We start from the raw sequence: 19,691 nt of genomic DNA, 5'->3' as shown, positions 1-19,691 counted from the left end.
TTCAATAAGATATGGGTGATCGGGTTACTATCATCAGTTTGGAAGAATGGTGTAATTGTTAAAGTTCCAAAGAAAGGAGACTCTGAGTGAATGTGGTAATTGGAGGGGAATCTCTTTGTCACCGATAGCTTTGAAAGCCTTCAGTAGAGTGTTGTTAAATAGGTTGGAGCCAGAAGTTGAGGGTATTCTGAGGGATGAAATAACAGGCTGGTTTTAGAAAGGGACGTGGTTGCAATGATCAGATTCTTTATAGTTAGGCATTTGATGCAGTAAGTTAATGAAATGAGAGTACCATTAAGTCTTTGTTTTGTTGATTTTGGAAAAGGCTTTAGATAGTGTTTCGAGAGAGTCTATGGGGAAGATCATGAGACATTATGGAATACCAGAGGAGTCAGTGAGGGTCATGCGAACATGCATGAGGACACATTTTGTAAAGTGATGGTTGATGGTTGTCTGGGTGATTCGCTTTGAAGTCAAGTCCTGAGTAATTCAAGGTGGTGTTCTTATCGCCTTTACTATTTATATTGGTCATTGATTACATTATGAAACGCGTTGGAACAGAAACCGGTGCAGGTATACTTTGGGGAGAGAATGTGAAAACTTTTGGATTTAGATTATGCAGATGATATAGTTTTGATTTGTGATGGGCCAGAAGAGATGGCAGAGAGTGTTGGACTTCAATGGGTGAGTGAATACGCAAGGTGGCTTTGGTTATTAATTGTGGAAAAACTGAAATAATCAATATGAATATGGAAAATGCGCAGGAATGTGTAATTGGAGGTATGGTTATAAAAGCAAGTTGATAGGTTTAAATATTTAGGTACTTATTTAGCCAAGTATAGTTCCTTGAACTTTGAATTCGAGTGAAAGGTTAAAGAAGGCTAATCAGGCAATGGGAATGCTTAAAAATATTAGCAAAAATAACAATTTCTCTGTGAATAAAAAAATCAAACTATATAAGTAAATAGTTAGGAATATATTAATTTATGGACACTAGTCTTGATAAAGCAACGTAACTATCGAAAATAAATTCTTTGTGTTTGAAAATAAAGCTCTTAGAAGAATATTAGGATTTAATTGGTGGGATTGGTTACGATTTAGTATATTTATAGAAATAACGGGAGTGCAGCGAATCGATGTTTATGTTAGATTCTCACGATGGAAGTGGCTTAGGACATGTGTATAGGAGACAGGGAACAGTACGAGGTACACCAGGGGTGGGGTGGCACCTGGTAGGAGAGGTAGAGTAAGGCCAAAAGAGACGTGGGTGAGGACAATGAGACGGGAAGCTGGAGATGAGTGTTGGGGAGATCTTGAGGAGTTAGCACAAGATAGGATGTGGTGGTGTGAGTGGTCATCGAGGGCCCTATGCATCCCCCGAGGGTGCCACAGGAAATGATTGATTGATTGATATATATATATATATATATATATATATATATATATATATATATATATATATATATATATATATATATACAAATATATATATATATATATATATACATATATATACATATATATATATATATACATATATATATATATATATATACACAAATATATATATATACATATATACAAATATATATATATATATATATACATATATATATATATATATATACAAATATATATATATACATATATACAAATATATATATATACATATATACAAATATAGATATACATATATATACAGATATATATATATAGATATATACATACAAATATATATATATATATATATATATATATATATATATATATTGAACACCCATGGGGACAACACACACCCTCATCGAATGCTAACACTGATCTTAAACCACTCACTTCACAACCCACCCACCCATATGCATCCTTCACTACTCTTAATGGCATTCAACAGCTTATCACTTACATTTAATATACACAAAGCCTTCCTTTAATCCTCTCTCTTTATTTTGTCATATACTTTCTCCAGCTCCATAAATACAAATATCTCATACTGCTTTTCATAGTTCTTGTACATTAACAGTAACATTGTGGATATTTGATTCACACACCTTTTACCACTCCTACAGCAGCCCGTTCATCACCCGCCAGCCCTACTTATATATACCTTACTTTCTCTATGATAATTCTTCCATATACCTATCCTACAACACTCAAAATATTTTGCACTAGCTTTGCTCACTATATTTCTTGTACAATGGTAAAGTCACAGCCTTGTTACACTGCCCTTTTCTACTCTACTAGTAGGCCTACAGTTTCACTTATTCAAACTTTCTTAAATATCTCTGACAAACAGTTCATTCTTTTCTTTCCACCACACGCAATCATCTCTTCATATACTTCATCAACACCTGCAACCTTCCCATTCTTCAGCTGCATCACACCACTTTTCACGTCTAACAATTACAGTACATTCCTTCTCTTCACACCCCCAACACTACTCATGTTTACCGCCATTCTGCTCCCGCTACTCCGATTCATCAGCTTTTCTAAAAATTATTGCCATCTGCTCCTTACTTCACTTCCAGGGATTAATATTCTTCCACTTACATCCTCCGGGTTACTTTCACACTTCTTTCCACTTTCACTTCTACATTTTCACATTTCTTTCTAGAAATTTCCCTATTTTCAGAGTAATTTGCATTAATTTTTCCTTCAATATCATCATTATTAGTCTCTACACATGCTTCTTACTCTCAATGTACCATACTTTAATCTGAGTATTTATCCGCAACTTCTTTGTTTCTCAGCTTCTCGACTTCAGACTTTCACTTTAACTGCTCCTCTCTTATTTCATTCATCTCGCTCCTCTCAGCTAGAGCCTGCACACCACAATCATATAAACAGGTAACCTCTGCGCAATCTTCTCAATGCCCTTGTATTAAAAACACTACCAAACATCACTGTCTCTACAATCAGGCTCTTTTTAACACTATCTCCAGTCCCTGAGAACCATATATATTTGTGTGCATTTTCATGCTTAAACTGTGAATTATAAATACATAAACTCCTTTCCCAGCACATATCCTTCAGTTGCCTTCCATTGCCATTTTCCCCTAGTATTGTAAAGCAACCCATTACAAATACTATCATGATCAATAGTTTCTTTACCTCACTGGTGAGAGGGATATGAAGTACAAGGCTGGAGAAAGGCCAAGGGAGCAGATATTGGCATCTATCTCTCTCTCTCTCTCTCTCTCTCTCTCTCTCACACACACACACACACACACACACACACACACACACACACACCACCGAACAACCATTATCCATTGGCCTGCCCTTCCTTCAACCTTGTATTCCATCTCCCTCACACATAGAGAGGTTAAGAAACCAGTGATCATGATATTATATTGTTAAATGGACCAGTGTCAACTCCCTTGTTCAAGTCATGCATCACACACTTTATACCTCCGCGGAATCTGTTCTACTGCACCACCCTACTGATCCCAGAACCTATCTTTTTCTGCCTTATGCCTATTACCACAAGGCACAGAAATAACAATCATTGCCACTTTCACCTTCTCAAAGTTGAACCAGACATACATAAATTATTATTATTATTATTATTATTATTATTACTATTATTATTATTATTATTATCATACTATGATCTTAACTCTGATTTTAATCCTGACTTCTGTCTACGAGTGACTCTGAACTGACTGACAGGCCAAATGGTTTCCTGTACACCGGGAAACCATTTGCTACAATGGGTGGTAACCATATAACCAAATTTTGGTGCCTGGTGGTTCCTCATGGGGCAACATTGGATTAGATGATGGATGGATGGATGGATGGATGGATGGATGGATGGATCATCATCATCATCATCATCATCATCATCATCATCATCATCTAATCCTGTGTTGCCACATGAAGAGCATAGTAACCTGGGACTAAGCAACTTGGTCCTGACATTTATGATGAGTGTAACCTGCCCCACACCTCCCTGAGTGGCAGTACGTGAGCAGTAAACCCCAACCATCCCCTGGATATAAACCTGAACAGGCTCAATCTGATTGGAACATCTTAATTACCCACTAAACCACCAGGCACCATATTTGTTTATATGGTTACCATCCTGCATAGTAAATGGCTTCCTGGTGTACAGGAAACCATTTGACTTGTCACTTAGTGTACTGTAGAGTCACCCGTAGACAAAAGGAAGAGGAGAGAATGAAGGTAAGAAAGACAGAAGAGGCAGGAAGGAAAGAGAAAAGGAAAAAAGAGAAGAGGGCAGTCACCCAAGAGCACCGCTACATCAAGTGAGTGGATGGTGAGCACCCCCACCTACCACAAATTGTTATTATTATTATCAGCAGGTGGGGCGCTCACCATCCACTCGCTCGATGTAATGCTGCTTTCAGGTGACTGCCCTTTCCTTTCTTCTTTCCTTCTGTCCTCTTCTGTCTTTCCTTTCTTCATTCTTTCCTCTTCCTAATCCCTATGGATGACTCTACATTCCCTCTTCTGTCTTTTCCCTTCATTCATTCCTCTTCCTTCTGCCTATGGATGACTCTACACTGAGTGACAAGCCAAACGGATTCCTGTACACCAGGAAACCATTTACTATGCTGGGTGGTAGCCAAATAACCAAATTATGGAGCCTGGTGGTTTAGCGGGTAATTAAGGTACTCCAATCGGATGGAACCTGAGCAGGTTTATATCCAAAGGGTGGTTGGGGTTTACTGCTCATGTAATGCCACACGGGGATGAGTGAGGCTGATCACTCTCATCTTAAATGTCAGGACCAACTTGCCTAGCCCCAGGCTCATATGCTCCTCATGGGTCAGTGCAGGATTAGATGATGATGATGATGATGATGATGATGATGATGATTACCATCATTATTATTATTAATGACAATGATGGTAACATATCAGTTCACAGGTGATAGTACGAAAAGGAAATGATATTTTTTGAGAGAGAGAGAGAGAGAGAGAGAGAGAGAGGAATTTACAAGACAATCATCTGATAAAACATTTCGTCGAGTCTATTATCTGTGAAAAACAAATATAGTCCAGTAAAGCTAAATTTCAGAATGATAATACAGAAAAAGTTGATATTCTTTACACAGAGTGGTTCTGTGTACAACCAGTTCTTGCTACAGTAATCTTTCCTTTGTTTTCAATTTCTAACTAAAAGTGCAAGGTTCAGAATTTATGCTTAATAAAATACACTGTCTCACGAACTACAATGTAGAGTATATACAGTAATGCATTATTTCTTACCTGCAGATGGCATCTTGGTGGTAGGAAGTGAGATATCTGTATCTGAGGAGGGTGTGTCCTGTCGTACTGCTGGAACAATGAACAGAGCAGCTGACAATATGAGCATCATAAGTGCTGTAGATGCATGGGTCTGAAGCCGCCCAGAGTTTCCACCAGTGAATGCTGTTTGGAATCTTCTCATCTGATTCAGCAGAGACTCATTCTGGGCTTCTAAACTTCGGATCCTCTTCTGTAGTTGCTGATTCTCTTCTGTACAGGCCTTCACCCTGAAAACATTAATATTGATAACTTTGGTTGTCTTGGTAATATAAAGAACCTCATAATTTGATGCCTGTACTGTACTGTATTTACAATTTTGTCTAATCTGGCTGTCTCTTGTTAAAATTAAATAACTTTTAAAACATTTGCTATAATCTCAGATTTCATTTACTACTGATCTAATGCCAAATCTGGCAAAGTCAAAAATTAAAACTGGCAAAAAATTAAAAGTCAGTACTAAATGTCTTGAGCCAAAACTAAACATGCAGTACTGTGCTGTATAAGTCTGCACATCAATAATACATGATGTCCCAACCTACTTCAGCCACAACCAGAAATTTGCTTGATTCTTTGTCAATACACTAAGGGATATATTTTAACTAATTGCTCATTCCAGACACAGTTATATTTTTCTCGTTCATTTTCATGTTACATCCAAATCTGTCCTCCATTACCTCAAAGAAGTCAGCAATTTTGAGGGAAGTATCTGACATTCCCTCCAAAAGCAGTCAATCTTTACCTAAAGATTGCCTCCTTCACATATAGCAATAGCATCAACTTGACTTCTCAGTTCATAGTTTTTTTTATTTTCTTAGTTTTTAAGTAAAAGTTTTGTATTTATTCTAACAATATTACTTACATAATGGTACTGTAACACTTGTAGCAAAGTTTTATTTAAAAGAATAAGAAAAATAATAAGTTAAAGATTCAGTCAGGCAGCTGATCACCATGGCTGACCATTCCACATTTTTTTTTTTTTTTTTTTTTCCTCCAATACAATAGGTGGGTGTATGTGAGGTGGAGAGGAAGATGGAGAGGGAAGACTGAAGATGAAGTGGGGGAGTATATGAATGATGGTGACGTGAGTAGAGCTAATGAGGGCAGCCTGATGGTGAGTACAAGGTGACATGGAGGTGATTTGTTTGCAAACATCCCCCCAAGATTAAGTCATCTGATATACAGTAGGCAAACTGATAAAATATTCTAGTGCAGTAATGTAAAATGCCCCCACCCCCAAACCCTAGTTCCACATTTACAGGCAAGCTTGAAGTTTTGAGCAATACTGTATCTCTAAATCCAGAAACTTTCAGAAATTTCTTCTGGGAGTTACCCAGATTACCGAACATGTCTCTTACAAAGAAATCCATCCAGTCAAATACAAACAAAAATAGTGCTGCCATGTTGCCCAAATCTTTATGCCTGTCTGTAAATTTGCTTGTGAGGGGAACTGCAATTTCTGCACACAAGTACAGCATGCTTAAGGATTCCATTACTGTATATTGGTTTTTAATATCTTTTCCTTTCATAAACAGTAATCATCATCATCATCATCATCATCATCCAGACCTTCTTTCCCACCCAAGGGCAGGGTGAGGAGTAGCAATGTCCAGACAGCACAAACTTGCCCAATCCAATAGGCCACGCTTCCATTCACTCATCATTCAAGTCCTCTGAATCCTGGCTCTACCAGATACGCCAAAAACATTCACCACATTCTGCAGCTTCACACAAATGTATCCGATTGAGTCAGTCCGGATGCTGCCATGCTCACAAGGGGTGCCAAAATCCCTGATCATGCACTTCTCCTCACAAGATTCATCCAGCCAGCTCGATCTCTTGTCAGTTCCCTAGCCTCACCGAATTCCAAACCTTCTTCCTCAAACACTCATCCAGCACATTTCTCCACCTTCTCCTTGGCCTACCTCGCCTCCTCCCTCCTTCAAATTTGCTCAGGTACACCTTTTTCACCATTCTATTGTTATCCATTCTTTCCAGATGACCATACCATCTCAGGACACACTCCTCGATTCTGGTGTGCACCGACTTCCTCACTCCACACCTTTCACGAATCATATTATTTCGCATCCTATTCACCCTCTGTAATCCACATACATTCTTCAGCAGTCCCACCTCCACTGCTCTTACTCTTGACTTTTCATTTTCATGCCACACCATAATCTCACACCCATATGTTAAAGTTGGCACTAACACTCCCTCATGTAAGCCTCGTGCTGCTAGAACACTCAAGCCTCTGTTTCTTATCAAGGCCTTCATTGCACCAGCTACTTTTCTTCCTTGTGTCACTCTACTTTCAACTTCTTTTGCACATTTTCCTCTCTTTTCTATCACTGTAACCAAGTATTTGAACTCTCTCACCAATTCCAGTCTCTCTCCATTCACTGTGACATCACACTGGGAGTCACCTTCCCTCTCAATAACCATCACTTTACTCTTCTCTACATTTATTCTCAAGGCACGACACTCACAGACATCAGCAAAACTTTGCACTAGCCTACCAAGTTCTTGTCCAGTACTTGCAAGCAGTACTGCATCATCAGCATACAACAAATTTGAGATATTCCATCTATCACCATTCATTACCAACACCATCCATCTCTCCATTACTCATGTTTTTACTTCTCTCATCACCCCATCCATATATATATTAAACAACCGTGGGGACATAACACAACCTTGTCGCACACCCACACCGATCATGAACCATTCACTTAGATGCCCATTAACCCTTACACATGCTTCACTACCATCGTGAAAACTCTTGACAGCACCTAGCAGCTTACCATCTACACCATACATGCACAAAACTTTCCATAATCCCTCTCAGTCTACTTTGTCGTATGCTTTTTCCAGATCCACGAATGCCATAAACACCTTATGGTCCTTCTCACATGCCTTCTCTGCTATCTGTCTCACTGCAGATACTTGATCCACACATCGTCTGCCACTCCTAAAGCCACTTCTGATATCTCTCTTACTTTCTCTATAATAATTCTTCTATATTCCTCCCCTACCACACTCAATAAACTTATGCCACAATAATTCTTGCACTCACTTCGCTCACCTTTATTTTTGTACAGGGATACAATCACAGCCTTTTTCCACTCTGCAGGCAGTTTCACTCATCCAAGCCTTCTTACATATCTCCAACAAGCACTTCATTCCACTCTGTCCACTACACTTAAGCATCTCTGTACACCTCATCAACCCAAGTTGCTTTCCCATTTTTCAGCCGCTTCACAGCACTCTTCACCTGTGCAAGTGTCACGTCTCCTGGCACTGCATTCCTTCTCTGCACACCCCCAAAACCAATCATGTTTACAGCCGCTCTGCTCTCTCTATTCCCATTCATCAGGCATTCAAAATATTCTTTCTATCTGGTCCTTACTTCATCTCCATGGGTTAGTAACCTACCACCTGCATCCTTCACACCATCACATTTCTTTCCGCATTCACTTCTACATTTCTGCACCTCTTTCTACAATAACTTCCTATTTTCAGAGTAGTTCACATTCATTTTTCTTCCCCGATCATCATTTACCTCCTCCTTTTTCCTCTTCACTAGTCTCTTGACGTGCTTCTTGCTCTCGATATACTCAGTTCTTATTTCAACCTATCCTGTAACCACTTTAGCCACTTCTTCCTCTTTTCCTCCACCACTCTCTTAACCTCCTCATCCCACCATGCCATACCATTCTTTTTTGTTGATACTCTTACCACACCACATACCACTTTAGCATTCCTAACTAAGCAATCCCTATATGCATTCCACAGGCTGTCCAGATCCAATTCATTCCATTTCACTGATTCTAACTCATCCTCTACTTTGCCATTTCTTTGATCCTCAGCTTCTCAACTTTCAGTCTTTCTCCCTGACTGCTCCTCTCTCTCTTGATCCACCTCACTCTTCTCAGCTTGATCTTGCATACCACAATCACATGCTCTGACAGACCTCCACATCGTCCTCTCGCGGCCCACGTATCAGCAACCATTCCCATCATCGACCTCTCTACAAGCATGTAATCAATCAGGCTACTTTCAACACAATCCCCGTTTTCACTATACCATGTACAGTACTCCCTCCAATATCCGAAGTAATAGAGCCATAGGCAGGTCCGGATAGTGGTCCTGTCCGGATATTGGGCCCCAGCTTATGGACTTGTACTTGTGGACCCTAACTCAGAGAAACACCTATACAACTCCCTCTGGACATGCATTGCACCTATTCAAGACCCAAATCACACCAATAAGGGACATAAAAGACTGAAATAAATGCAAAAGAACCATAAAATGAGGTTTTAGAGGTGAGTTTATACAATATTAAACATTCTGGGTACTTACAAGTCCCTGGCTCCTGGACTGGTTTGAACCGCCAGTTTGTAGTCCACAGCTAATCCTCTGCACTCTAAATTCTAATTTCTTAACACTGCACAACACTGTAAATTCCTGTGTGTTCTAGTGGTGAGGTATTGCAGTTTATTCACTGTTTATTCACAAAAAACAAGCACCTGTGGCTTGCACTGCTATGAGCATCTGCTCTCGATCGGAGTTAGACTGTGACTGTTGATGATGGCGGGGTAACAGAGTTGCCAGATTGCAACGGCCACATTACCAATCTCCTCAACTTTCATTACCAAATTTAACTTTTCATTACCAAATTCGTAAAGCTAGCATTTATTCTTCACTAATTATATATACAAGTGGAAATACATGTAATCACTCTCCTTATAATTAACACCATGTCGATTATTTTCACGCTATGTAGGGTAGCAGATTAATCAGAGAGAGCAAACAATCCACCATCTCCATCCTGTGTATCCTCATACATGTGAAAAATCCATTTGGTAATGCATTATTCTGATTCATTACCAAACGAATTTTTCATAACCAAATTGGCCCACCCTTGGTAATGAAAAATACCAAATGGCAACCCTGACAGGGGAGGGGGGAGGGGGAAGGAAGGGGTGATGGGACCATGGTGTAACAGCTCTTCGGCGCCAGGCGGCAATTTCAATTACGGGTGGGAAAAAAGTCAGATTTTTTTCTAATTTTATGCAGTTTTTGGCCCATTTTGGGACTATTGGATCCCAGGACGATTATGTCCAGTTAGTGGGGATGTTCAGATATTAGAGGGATTACTGTATATTCATGTGCATCTTTGTGTTTGAAATATGAATTACAAATGCACAACCTCCTCCCCTGACACATATCCTTTAGTTGATTCCCATTATCATTTTCTCCTGGTACTCCATAACAACTCATTATGTCATCCTCAGGACCAGTGCCTACTCTTCCATTGATATCCCCCATCACGATTACTTTATAGCTCCTGGGCATTTCTCCCACTACTTCACCCAGCTCATCACAAAACCTGTCTTTCTCTCTCTCTCACTCCTGTCCTCACACGGTGCATACGCTACAATCACTAGAACTTTCACCTTCTCAAACTTGAACGCAACATACATACACCTCGAGCTGACACACTTGTAGTCTCTCATTCCCGATCTCACACATTTCACACCCTCCCACTCCTCCACTTCACACCCTTTCGTCTTCGTTTCAAACAATGCCATTACGGCATATCTCTCACTCATGAACACATTCACCACTTCCACCCTCTTGCTCTCATTTACACCTCTCACATTCCACATGGCCACACGAGTCTGCCCATTTGGTTGGGACCCTGGGCAGGTATTGGGCCCTCCGAGGCTCTCTGAAACGACTGCCATGATTAAGTGATTTTGGATAGGGGAATCTGGGGTACACTTAACCCTGCCAGAAATCCCGGTTATATGGTTACCACCCAGTGTAGTAAATGGTTTCCTGGGTACAGGAAACATTTGGCTTGTCACTCAGTGTAGAGCTCATATGGCATCACTCTACATTGAGTGGATGATGGGCACCCCCACCTACCACACTGTAATATTAAGTTTTTACAGAATATAGCACAATGAATAATTTCACTCCAAGGTTTAAATGGTGACTTAAATTTTGCCCTACCTGTATTATCAGCAGCAGCTCTTTCTTACCAATTTATTTCAGCAACTGTAATGTTCAAACTGTATGTTCTTTTTGCAATCCATGCCCTTATAAAAATGGCATAAAAACAACTTGCTGCATAAGGAGGGGTGGTGTTTAATTAGCTAACAGGTTTATACCTGGTGCAGGATGGTAGTTCCAGGGTAATATTCAATGAGACAGAACAAACCACACAGAAAAAAATAAATCCAGCTATGTACTAAGTGGGTTAGATCCTCTAGCTAACCCTTAACTGGCACTCAACACTCACCTTGGCAATATCTGACTTGATGATGTGCTTTTGTTTCAGTGTAAAAGCTATCATTAGGAGTACCCAGTTTGGAAAAAGTGCCAGGAAACTTGAAGGAGGAACAGGTAGGCACGGAGGCCAGTACACAGCATTACACCACTCCTTCACCAGCATATTGATGGTTTTATTAAAAAAACACTACCAGTCAATTACTGGCCCCAGTCAGGGTGTAATGATTAATTAGCTAAGGATATGCGACGGCTGGAGGAGGTTCATGCAGCTGGTACAACTCAAAAAACAGGTAATCTTCAAAGGTTCTAAGAAGGTGCACCCCACCTTTGGCAGGAGAGAAAGGGCCCAGGAAATTACATGCTGCAAACACAGATATGCAGTCAATTGCCAATAAAGCAGAGGCCAACTGGGTCCATGACAGTCCATGATAAAAGGCTTCAATACATCAGTAAACACAACAAGAAAAGCTGTCAAAACAAGAATGCAAAATAATTCTGAAATTACCAAGTGATGGTTGCACTTGTTATGTTTTTCATTTATACAGGCTCCAACATGCTTACTTCTGTCAGCTTTGGTCACCTAATGGTGGCTTTCCACACTGCTCGATCTCTAGCAGACTCTCTACTCAGTCCCTTATCCCTGAGGTCACATTCTATGACCTTGTCCCAGGTCTTATTTGGTCTGTCTCTCTTAACTTTACACTCAACATTCACAACTCTCACTCTCTCCACCCTGTCATCACTCTCTATCTTCTCCACATCCCCAAACCATCTGGGTCAACTACCCTTTCTTATCACATCAGTAATACATTCAATCCTAACCCTCCCATCAATTCTTAATTTGCAGTCTTAACACCCCCCCCCCCCAGGCCTGTCATTCAGGGATGCACTCCACTCCATTTATTCATTATCATCTCTGTATGTTTGAATCTATAAACATCCTCTTCCTTTACTGCCCCAGTCTCACTGCCATACAGCATTACCCTCCAAACAAATGCCACATACAAGGACCCCACAGTATGGAGAAAGAGTCCTGTAAATGTCAGGCAAAGCAATAGCTCCCTAACCTTCCTCCTGACACTCCTTACCCTTGCCACTGAGCTAGCTCCAGCCCCACCTACGGTACATATGTCTCCTAAATAACAAAACTCCTCCATACACATGACTCCCCAGCAAGATCACTCCTTTCTCACCTCTCTGCCTCTCCATGCTCTCCCCCTACACACCACACACACAAAATCTGTAATATTTAGCTGCCCATCTCTAATAATACATCTCTTATGCACCCACTAATCACAAACACTGCACAACATAAGAGTTATTCCCACACCCTTGTAGTAAACAGACATGACCACACTCCACTGCTTTGATACTACCACCACCAGCCCTAGATATCGTCACTTTTATTTTATCCGTGTTTACTTTCAAACCTTTATACCCCATTCCATCCCTCCACTTCCTAAATCTTTCCACTGCCATTCTCTCATTCACCACGATCACCAAGCCATCTGCATACAACATCTCCCATGGACGCCCAGTTCTGAAGTCATGTGAGAGAGCTATAAGTACCATGATAAACAATAGGAACTGACCCCTGATGGACACCAATATTCAAGGAAAATTCATCACTCAAACTTTTGTTCACCCTCACCTGGGTGTGAGCATTCTCATACACTGTCTTAACCACTCCAACCATGCACTCCTGAATCCTAAGTTTTCACACTGCCCACTTCAACAACTCCCTTGGAACTTCTGTTAAAGGCCTTCTCCTGATCAAGAGAAGTAATGTACAGTCTCTCTCCCTGACAACACATTTTTCTTGAAGCTGTCAGATAATGAAGAATGCATCAGTGGTTCCTCTGTGCAGCATAAACCCAAACTTCATCTAATCAGTACTCTCTCCTTCCCTTGTCATACCTTCAGGGACTCATCTCCATTACCTTCATTATCTGGTCCAAAAGTTTTATGCCTTCATAATTTCCTCTTTCCAGGGCATCACCCTTCCCCTTATACACATTTCCAATCATGCTCTTCAACTAGTCATCTGGAACAACATACTCACATATAAGAGCATTTAACAAAGCAGTAACTAAACACACTCCTGATGCATTCAAAGTCTCAGCATGCAACTCAGACACACCCACTGCCTTCCCCAGCTGCACCCAACTGACTGCCCTGCTCACAGTATCAGCATCAACCAAAGGCCAAGGTTTAACCATTAGATGGAGGAGTATTATCTGAATAACTGACCATCAGACTGTTATGTAAAATGGTGATAGGTAAAGTATACAAACTAAATAAGCAACATGAAACAAGGGCTCGCGAGTGCATACATTCATGTTAGGCCAAGTAATGACTCAGTATTGGCTAAGGGAAAAAAAAAAAATTACATTATACTGTATACAAGAGTGAAGAGAACAACTTGTAGCATGACCTATATGTAGTTGCACAGTTAAGAAAGCTGTGGGGATGTTTATAAGGGAAGGAAAGTGTGTGGGATAAAACATTATCCCCAAAAAGGGGGCAAGCACAAGAATAAATGCAAGAAAACAGACCTACCAATGAATTCCACAGATGTAGTGGTAGGCATACAGTAACAATGTGATGCATGAGTGTTCAAAAAGCATAATGAAGAGCAACTAGTGGTGAAAGAAAAAGTGACAGCATTGATGCATATACCATACTGAAAACAAAGTACAATCTCTGTGCTGCTCTCACTTGTTGCCCACAATGGTGGACACTTTAGAAGACAGAAAAGTCTCAAGCATATTACAGCAATATATCCGAGCAATAAGACCCCTTGGCAAAGAATGTGCCCAGGAAAATAATCTATGACGCCATTTTTCGAACTCCCCAGATTCTACAATAAGGCAAAACCAACAGGATAATTAGGCTGTGACGCAAGGTTCTTAGGATACTGACCAGAACCAAAGAAGTCTACGATATGAAGAGGATGACAACATTTCAGGGCATGGGGGTAGGAATGTCCCGAGACTTTGACTTCCAAGCCTTTGACTCATCTCACCTGCAGAAACTCAAAATTGCCCAGAACTACATCAGTCATACCTTTCAGAAAGAACTAAGGGAACCAGGCGAGATATGGGATTAACATCCTAGAGGGTAAACCCCCATCCACCCCCCCCTGGTGAAAGTATCACTTACAAGAGGTCATTGCTGAAATTATGTATAATGGCGGACAGAAAAGACTGCAAAGTGCATAGGTGAATCCAAAACTCCCTGCACTGGGCACTAAAACAATGACCTACGGGTAAATATCCCCCTTATGTGTGAGGGGGAAGAACTCGGTGACAACGTCAATAAACCCCTCAAGGATAGGCTCCCTGGGACCAAATTTGGTATGATGCTGGAACTCGGCCAAAGGAGTCTTATGAAGAGGAGCCCTGCTTTGTACACGCAGATGACACGTGATGATAATGAAATGTCAGAAGCTGAGGAAAGATATGAAAGGCCTGCCACAGGACTCATCTGCACCAGAGAAGAGCAAAAGACCTGCAAGTGGGGATCTGTGACCCCATGACTTACGATGAATTAGGAATCTCATAAAAATTTAATGCTTGTACGATGGAGGTTTACAGAGCCCTGAGCAGGATTGTTTGCTTGTGCCAGGGTTAAAAACAATGGAGGACTACATTACTGCAGTTAGGGACCAATGCACCAAGTGCAGAGGCAGTAGTGATGCTTCCTAAAGGATTTAGACCCCAGAACTGGCACAGACTAGGAACACTGCTCACTAAGATGAAAATAATTTATAAAGGAATGGGTATGCTGGAATCCAAGAACCCCAGAGAACTTTAAAGACTCATGAACTCCTTCAAGCTCTGTCTCTGTTCAAGGGAAGTAAAGCAGAACTTATTGGGTGGAACTGTGAAGAGGTCACTGTTCAGGTTGAGAGGGAGAATGGAAGGTTGCCACAAAGGAAAGAGTGCTTCGCATGTCAGGTTCCATCAACCACGGACAGTAATTCCCTCAACTGAGCATCTACTCTTGCACAATCTCCATGGAAACAAGTCACCTATAAAAAGAAGTTTGGTCTGTGGTTTAGTAAGAGGGGTGAATTCCCAGAGGCATCCTTTTCCTGTGTCGAGAAGGGCAAACATTCCGTGACATACTGTATTAGATGGATGAAAGAATTAAAATCTTACACTTAAAACACACATTAGGTTTTGAACCTATTTACTCTTAATTTACAGTTGTTAGTGTAGCTAACTAAAAAGTTACCCATCTGTTAAAACCAGTGTTCAAATCCTGGTGTTGGGAGCTGGCACCACATGGCTAACATGTCCAACCGCCTTTTCTAGGCTGGTAGTAAAATTAGTACCTAGGGTAACACCTATGGAGGTAACTAAGGCAGCCAGGATGATGCAGTGGCCTTAAATCCAAGGATACTATGTAAATAACCCATCACTGGCTCAATGGTCAAGTTATGAAGTTGAGCACTATGGGTGAGCTCTTCATGACATCTGCCCCCACCTTGACCATTACTTTTAGATTACCATGTTATCACGAGACAAAGCTCAAGACAGCTCAAAGCTCAAGATGACTCAAAATTCAAAGTTAAGAGACTGCAAGTGCTGGTAATCTCATTCTTAATGAATCAGGAGGATGTAACACAAAATGTGTCAGAATGTATGATGGGTTATATTAGGCCGAGATGTGTGCGAGAGCAAAAGAGATGGGAGAAGGCCACTGAATAGCTGGGAGACAATGGTATGTCTATGATAAGCTTGAATCTGAGTGCATATCTGGGAACACGAAATGCACCAATTCCACCCCTTATTCTAACTCAACAAAAAATTCACTTCCTTTTAGCCAGATGTGCCACGTCAATTGAGAAAGGGTGTCTGTATTCAGGGCATGTTAACTGAGAACATGGTTTGTTTATCCTGCTTAACTGAGATGCCTCAGATGTTCAAACTAGTTCTGCAACACAGTGGATAAAAAAAAAAAAAATGTGGAACAAGAACTAATGAAAGGCACTCCGAATATATTGGCAGCTAACCTACAATGAGGCTAATACATCAATAAACTGAACAGTGTAGCTAATGGCAGTCCACACTGCGGGAACTATTTAGCTTTTATAAAAAAAAAAAAAAAAAAAAAAAAAAAAAAATGGGGGGGAGGGGGGGGGGCTGATGGTCAGGACTCTCCCCCAGTCATCCTCAGTAACCCTCCACACTTGTTTCACAACCTCAAACTGGCCTTAAATGTCCCAAACAATGATAAACTCAATGAAGTACACAATACTGTATATGCAACCTGAACCACACCATCATCCAGAGAACACCATCACTCAGACCACAACATCACTCAGACCACACCATCACCTACACCATCACAAACACTACACCATAACCCACATCATCATCCACACAACACCATTACCCACACCAACACCCAGACTACACCTATATCCACACCATCACCCAGACTACACCAACACTCACACCACACCATCACCCAGACTACACCAACACTCACACCACACCACCATCACCCAGACTACACCAACACTCACACCACACCATCACCCTACACCAGTGAGCTTTTGAACAGTCACATGGCCTGTTCTGTGGGAGATACATTGTGCATGCCATATTTGGGAATATTTGAGCCCTCAATTAATTTTGTAGTGGATAAAATTGTACTCCAGTAGCTTTCAGTACCTCAAAATATGTCTTTGCATTATACACGGTGATCCATTGGTTATTGCAGTTTCCATTGTCACTGCTAGATGAAAATCTTACAATCCTGCTGTTATCATGCATTTTTGGGCTAAAAACTTTGCTATTGCACACCTAAATTGGTTTCTGCTAACAATGGTGGTGCAAAATCTGCCGTTTCTGATGGCTTTGAGGGATACAAAGTTGAGGCCCTACTCGAGGAATTAATCTCGTGGTGGTGGAGACCACTCCAAGTCTAAGGAACCCTTACCTCAAGCCCATCCCAGGTCTCTACACGGTATGTGTTTCTTCCTTATTGTACCCTTTTCATCATTTTCTATTAACCAAACCATGCCTGTGTGTGTTTAAGATACCAACCATAACAGTATATACAGTATGTATTTAGTGGGTCTAAAAATTGTTGTAAAAGGGAAATTTTGGGTTTACAAGCGGGGTGCCTGCACGAATTAGGATAAATCCCATATATTCTGTGCTTTCTTTATCGCACAATTTCAAATTCATGCACTAGGCACAGTATCAATTATGCACAATAACCAAGGGATGCTGCACGATCAATGTTATGAAAAAGAGAGCTATAAGAATGCTGAATGTACTGATGTAGTCCTACTGTCATTTAAACTTATCTATACAAGTTCTCAAAATTTAATTTCCTATACTAATTATTTAATATGATTAAATATTGCTAAAACTGATAGGAAATGGGCTACGAGAAAGCTATGTGCTGATGAATGGATTGTCAGGTTGGTAATGAAACAATATGAATCGGATATTACATCTCTTAAGAGTTATGCGAGGAATTCTCATGCAATGTTGGAGTGCAGAGTAGATTCCACTGCTGTTTATCCTAACACTTAATTCACTGTCAAGAGAATTCGGAAGTGTGCTACCTTGGGGATTTTGTTGTATACTGATGATTTAGTTTGAAATCATCCACTCACTTGATGTAGTGCTGCTCTCAGGTGATTGCCCTTCCCTCTCTTCCCTCTTCTGTCTTTCTTTCCTTCATTCTGTCTTCTTCCTTCTGTCTATGGTTGACTCTACACTATGTGACAAGCCAAATGGTTTCCTGTACACAAAAGCTGAATGGTAACCACACAGCCAAATTATAGCATCTAGTGGTTTAGTGGGTAATTAAGGCGCTCCAATAGGATTGAGCCTGGACAGGCTAATATCCAAGGGGTGGTTGGGGTTATTGCTCATGTAATGCTGCTCAGGGATGAGAGAGGCTGGTCACTCTTATCTTAAATGTCAGGACTAACTTGGCTTGCCCCAGGCTCCTATGCTCCTCATGGGGAAACACTGGATTAGATGATGAATGAATGAATGAATGAATGCATACAGGAGACTAGAGGGAAGTTCAAGAGGTAGAGGGCTGGAAAAGAAGCAAAGGGATTTTTTAAAGTCAATACTGGTAAAACAAAGGTGAAGGCAGAAACTTTATGGAAGAATGTACTGTATGTAGTATTGTGCAGTATGAAAAAAGTGAGTTAGGAGGATTTCCATTCAATGTGTACAAGCTGACAACTTGTAATAAGATATGCAGTGGTGCTGGAGGTATTGTATACTTCAGAATGTGAGAAATCTTCATTGTGTAGTATGAGTGGGTTCACAAAATATGATGTATGTTGGGGGTACTGTACATTATATTTCAGGATGCAAGAAATCTTCACTGTGCAGTATATTTTGAGTGTTCGGGCTACTGATGATAGAATGGAAAATGTTATTTAGGGTGACAGCTGTTTGATGTGTGGAGGACTTCTACATGAGTGCAGGAGGAGAAGGGGACATAGTTACATAGCTAGAATGAGGAATGGATGTAATAAGTTTTGAGAACTGCTGCCTCTTGTGACTCTGAAGGGGCTCTCCTTTTGTGCAAAGGGTCTCTCCGCAAAATGTGTAAGAGAAGTTTTCTGCTGTATGATGGTCAGATTTGGCCCCTGAAAGAAGAGGATATAGCCAGAATGGATGCACTGAAATAGATGGATGAGTAGGGCATCAATGAATGATGACACTGAGAACAGCGTGCTACGGGAAACATTTGGCACACATGAGATCAGAGAAGTCTGTGGTAGGTGGGGGCACTCACCATCCACTCACTTGATGTAGTGGTGTTTTGGGTGTCTGCCCTTTCCTCTCTCCCTTCCTTCCTCTTGTCTTTCCTTCATTCTTTCCTCCTCCTCCTGCCTACAGGTGACTTTACACTCCCTCTTTTGTCTTTCTTTCCTTCATTCTTTCCTCTTCCTTCTGCCTATGGGTGATTCTACACTGAGTGATGAGCCAAATGGTTACCTGTACACCAGGAAACCATTTATTAAGCTGGGTGTTAACCATATAACCAAATTACGAAGCTTGGTGGTTTTGTGAGTAATTAAGGCGCTCCAATCGGATTAAGCTGGTGCAGGTTTATATCAAAGGGGTGGTTAGG

General features: G+C 40.8%; 1 protein-coding gene across 2 annotated transcripts in view; it reads right to left on the bottom strand.

The window, feature by feature from the left end:
* LOC145403810 (uncharacterized) overlaps window positions 1–19,691 on the bottom strand; it is a 103,350-nt gene that overhangs the window by 14,247 nt on the left and 69,412 nt on the right. For both annotated transcript variants that reach the window (XM_080275488.1, XM_080275490.1), the window contains exon 8: window positions 5,229–5,494. In XM_080275488.1, coding sequence (XP_080131614.1) covers window positions 5,229–5,494 — 266 coding nt within the window. The remainder of the gene's footprint in view (window positions 1–5,228; window positions 5,495–19,691) is intronic.

This window comes from Coenobita brevimanus, chromosome 61, assembly GCF_032717465.1.
Source record: "Coenobita brevimanus isolate Jiangsu-jjx chromosome 61, ASM3271746v2, whole genome shotgun sequence".
Taxonomy (NCBI): Eukaryota; Metazoa; Arthropoda; class Malacostraca; order Decapoda; family Coenobitidae; genus Coenobita; species Coenobita brevimanus.
The sequence above is the reverse complement of the archived record's forward strand: the minus strand, read 5'-3'. Positions and strand labels throughout refer to the sequence as shown.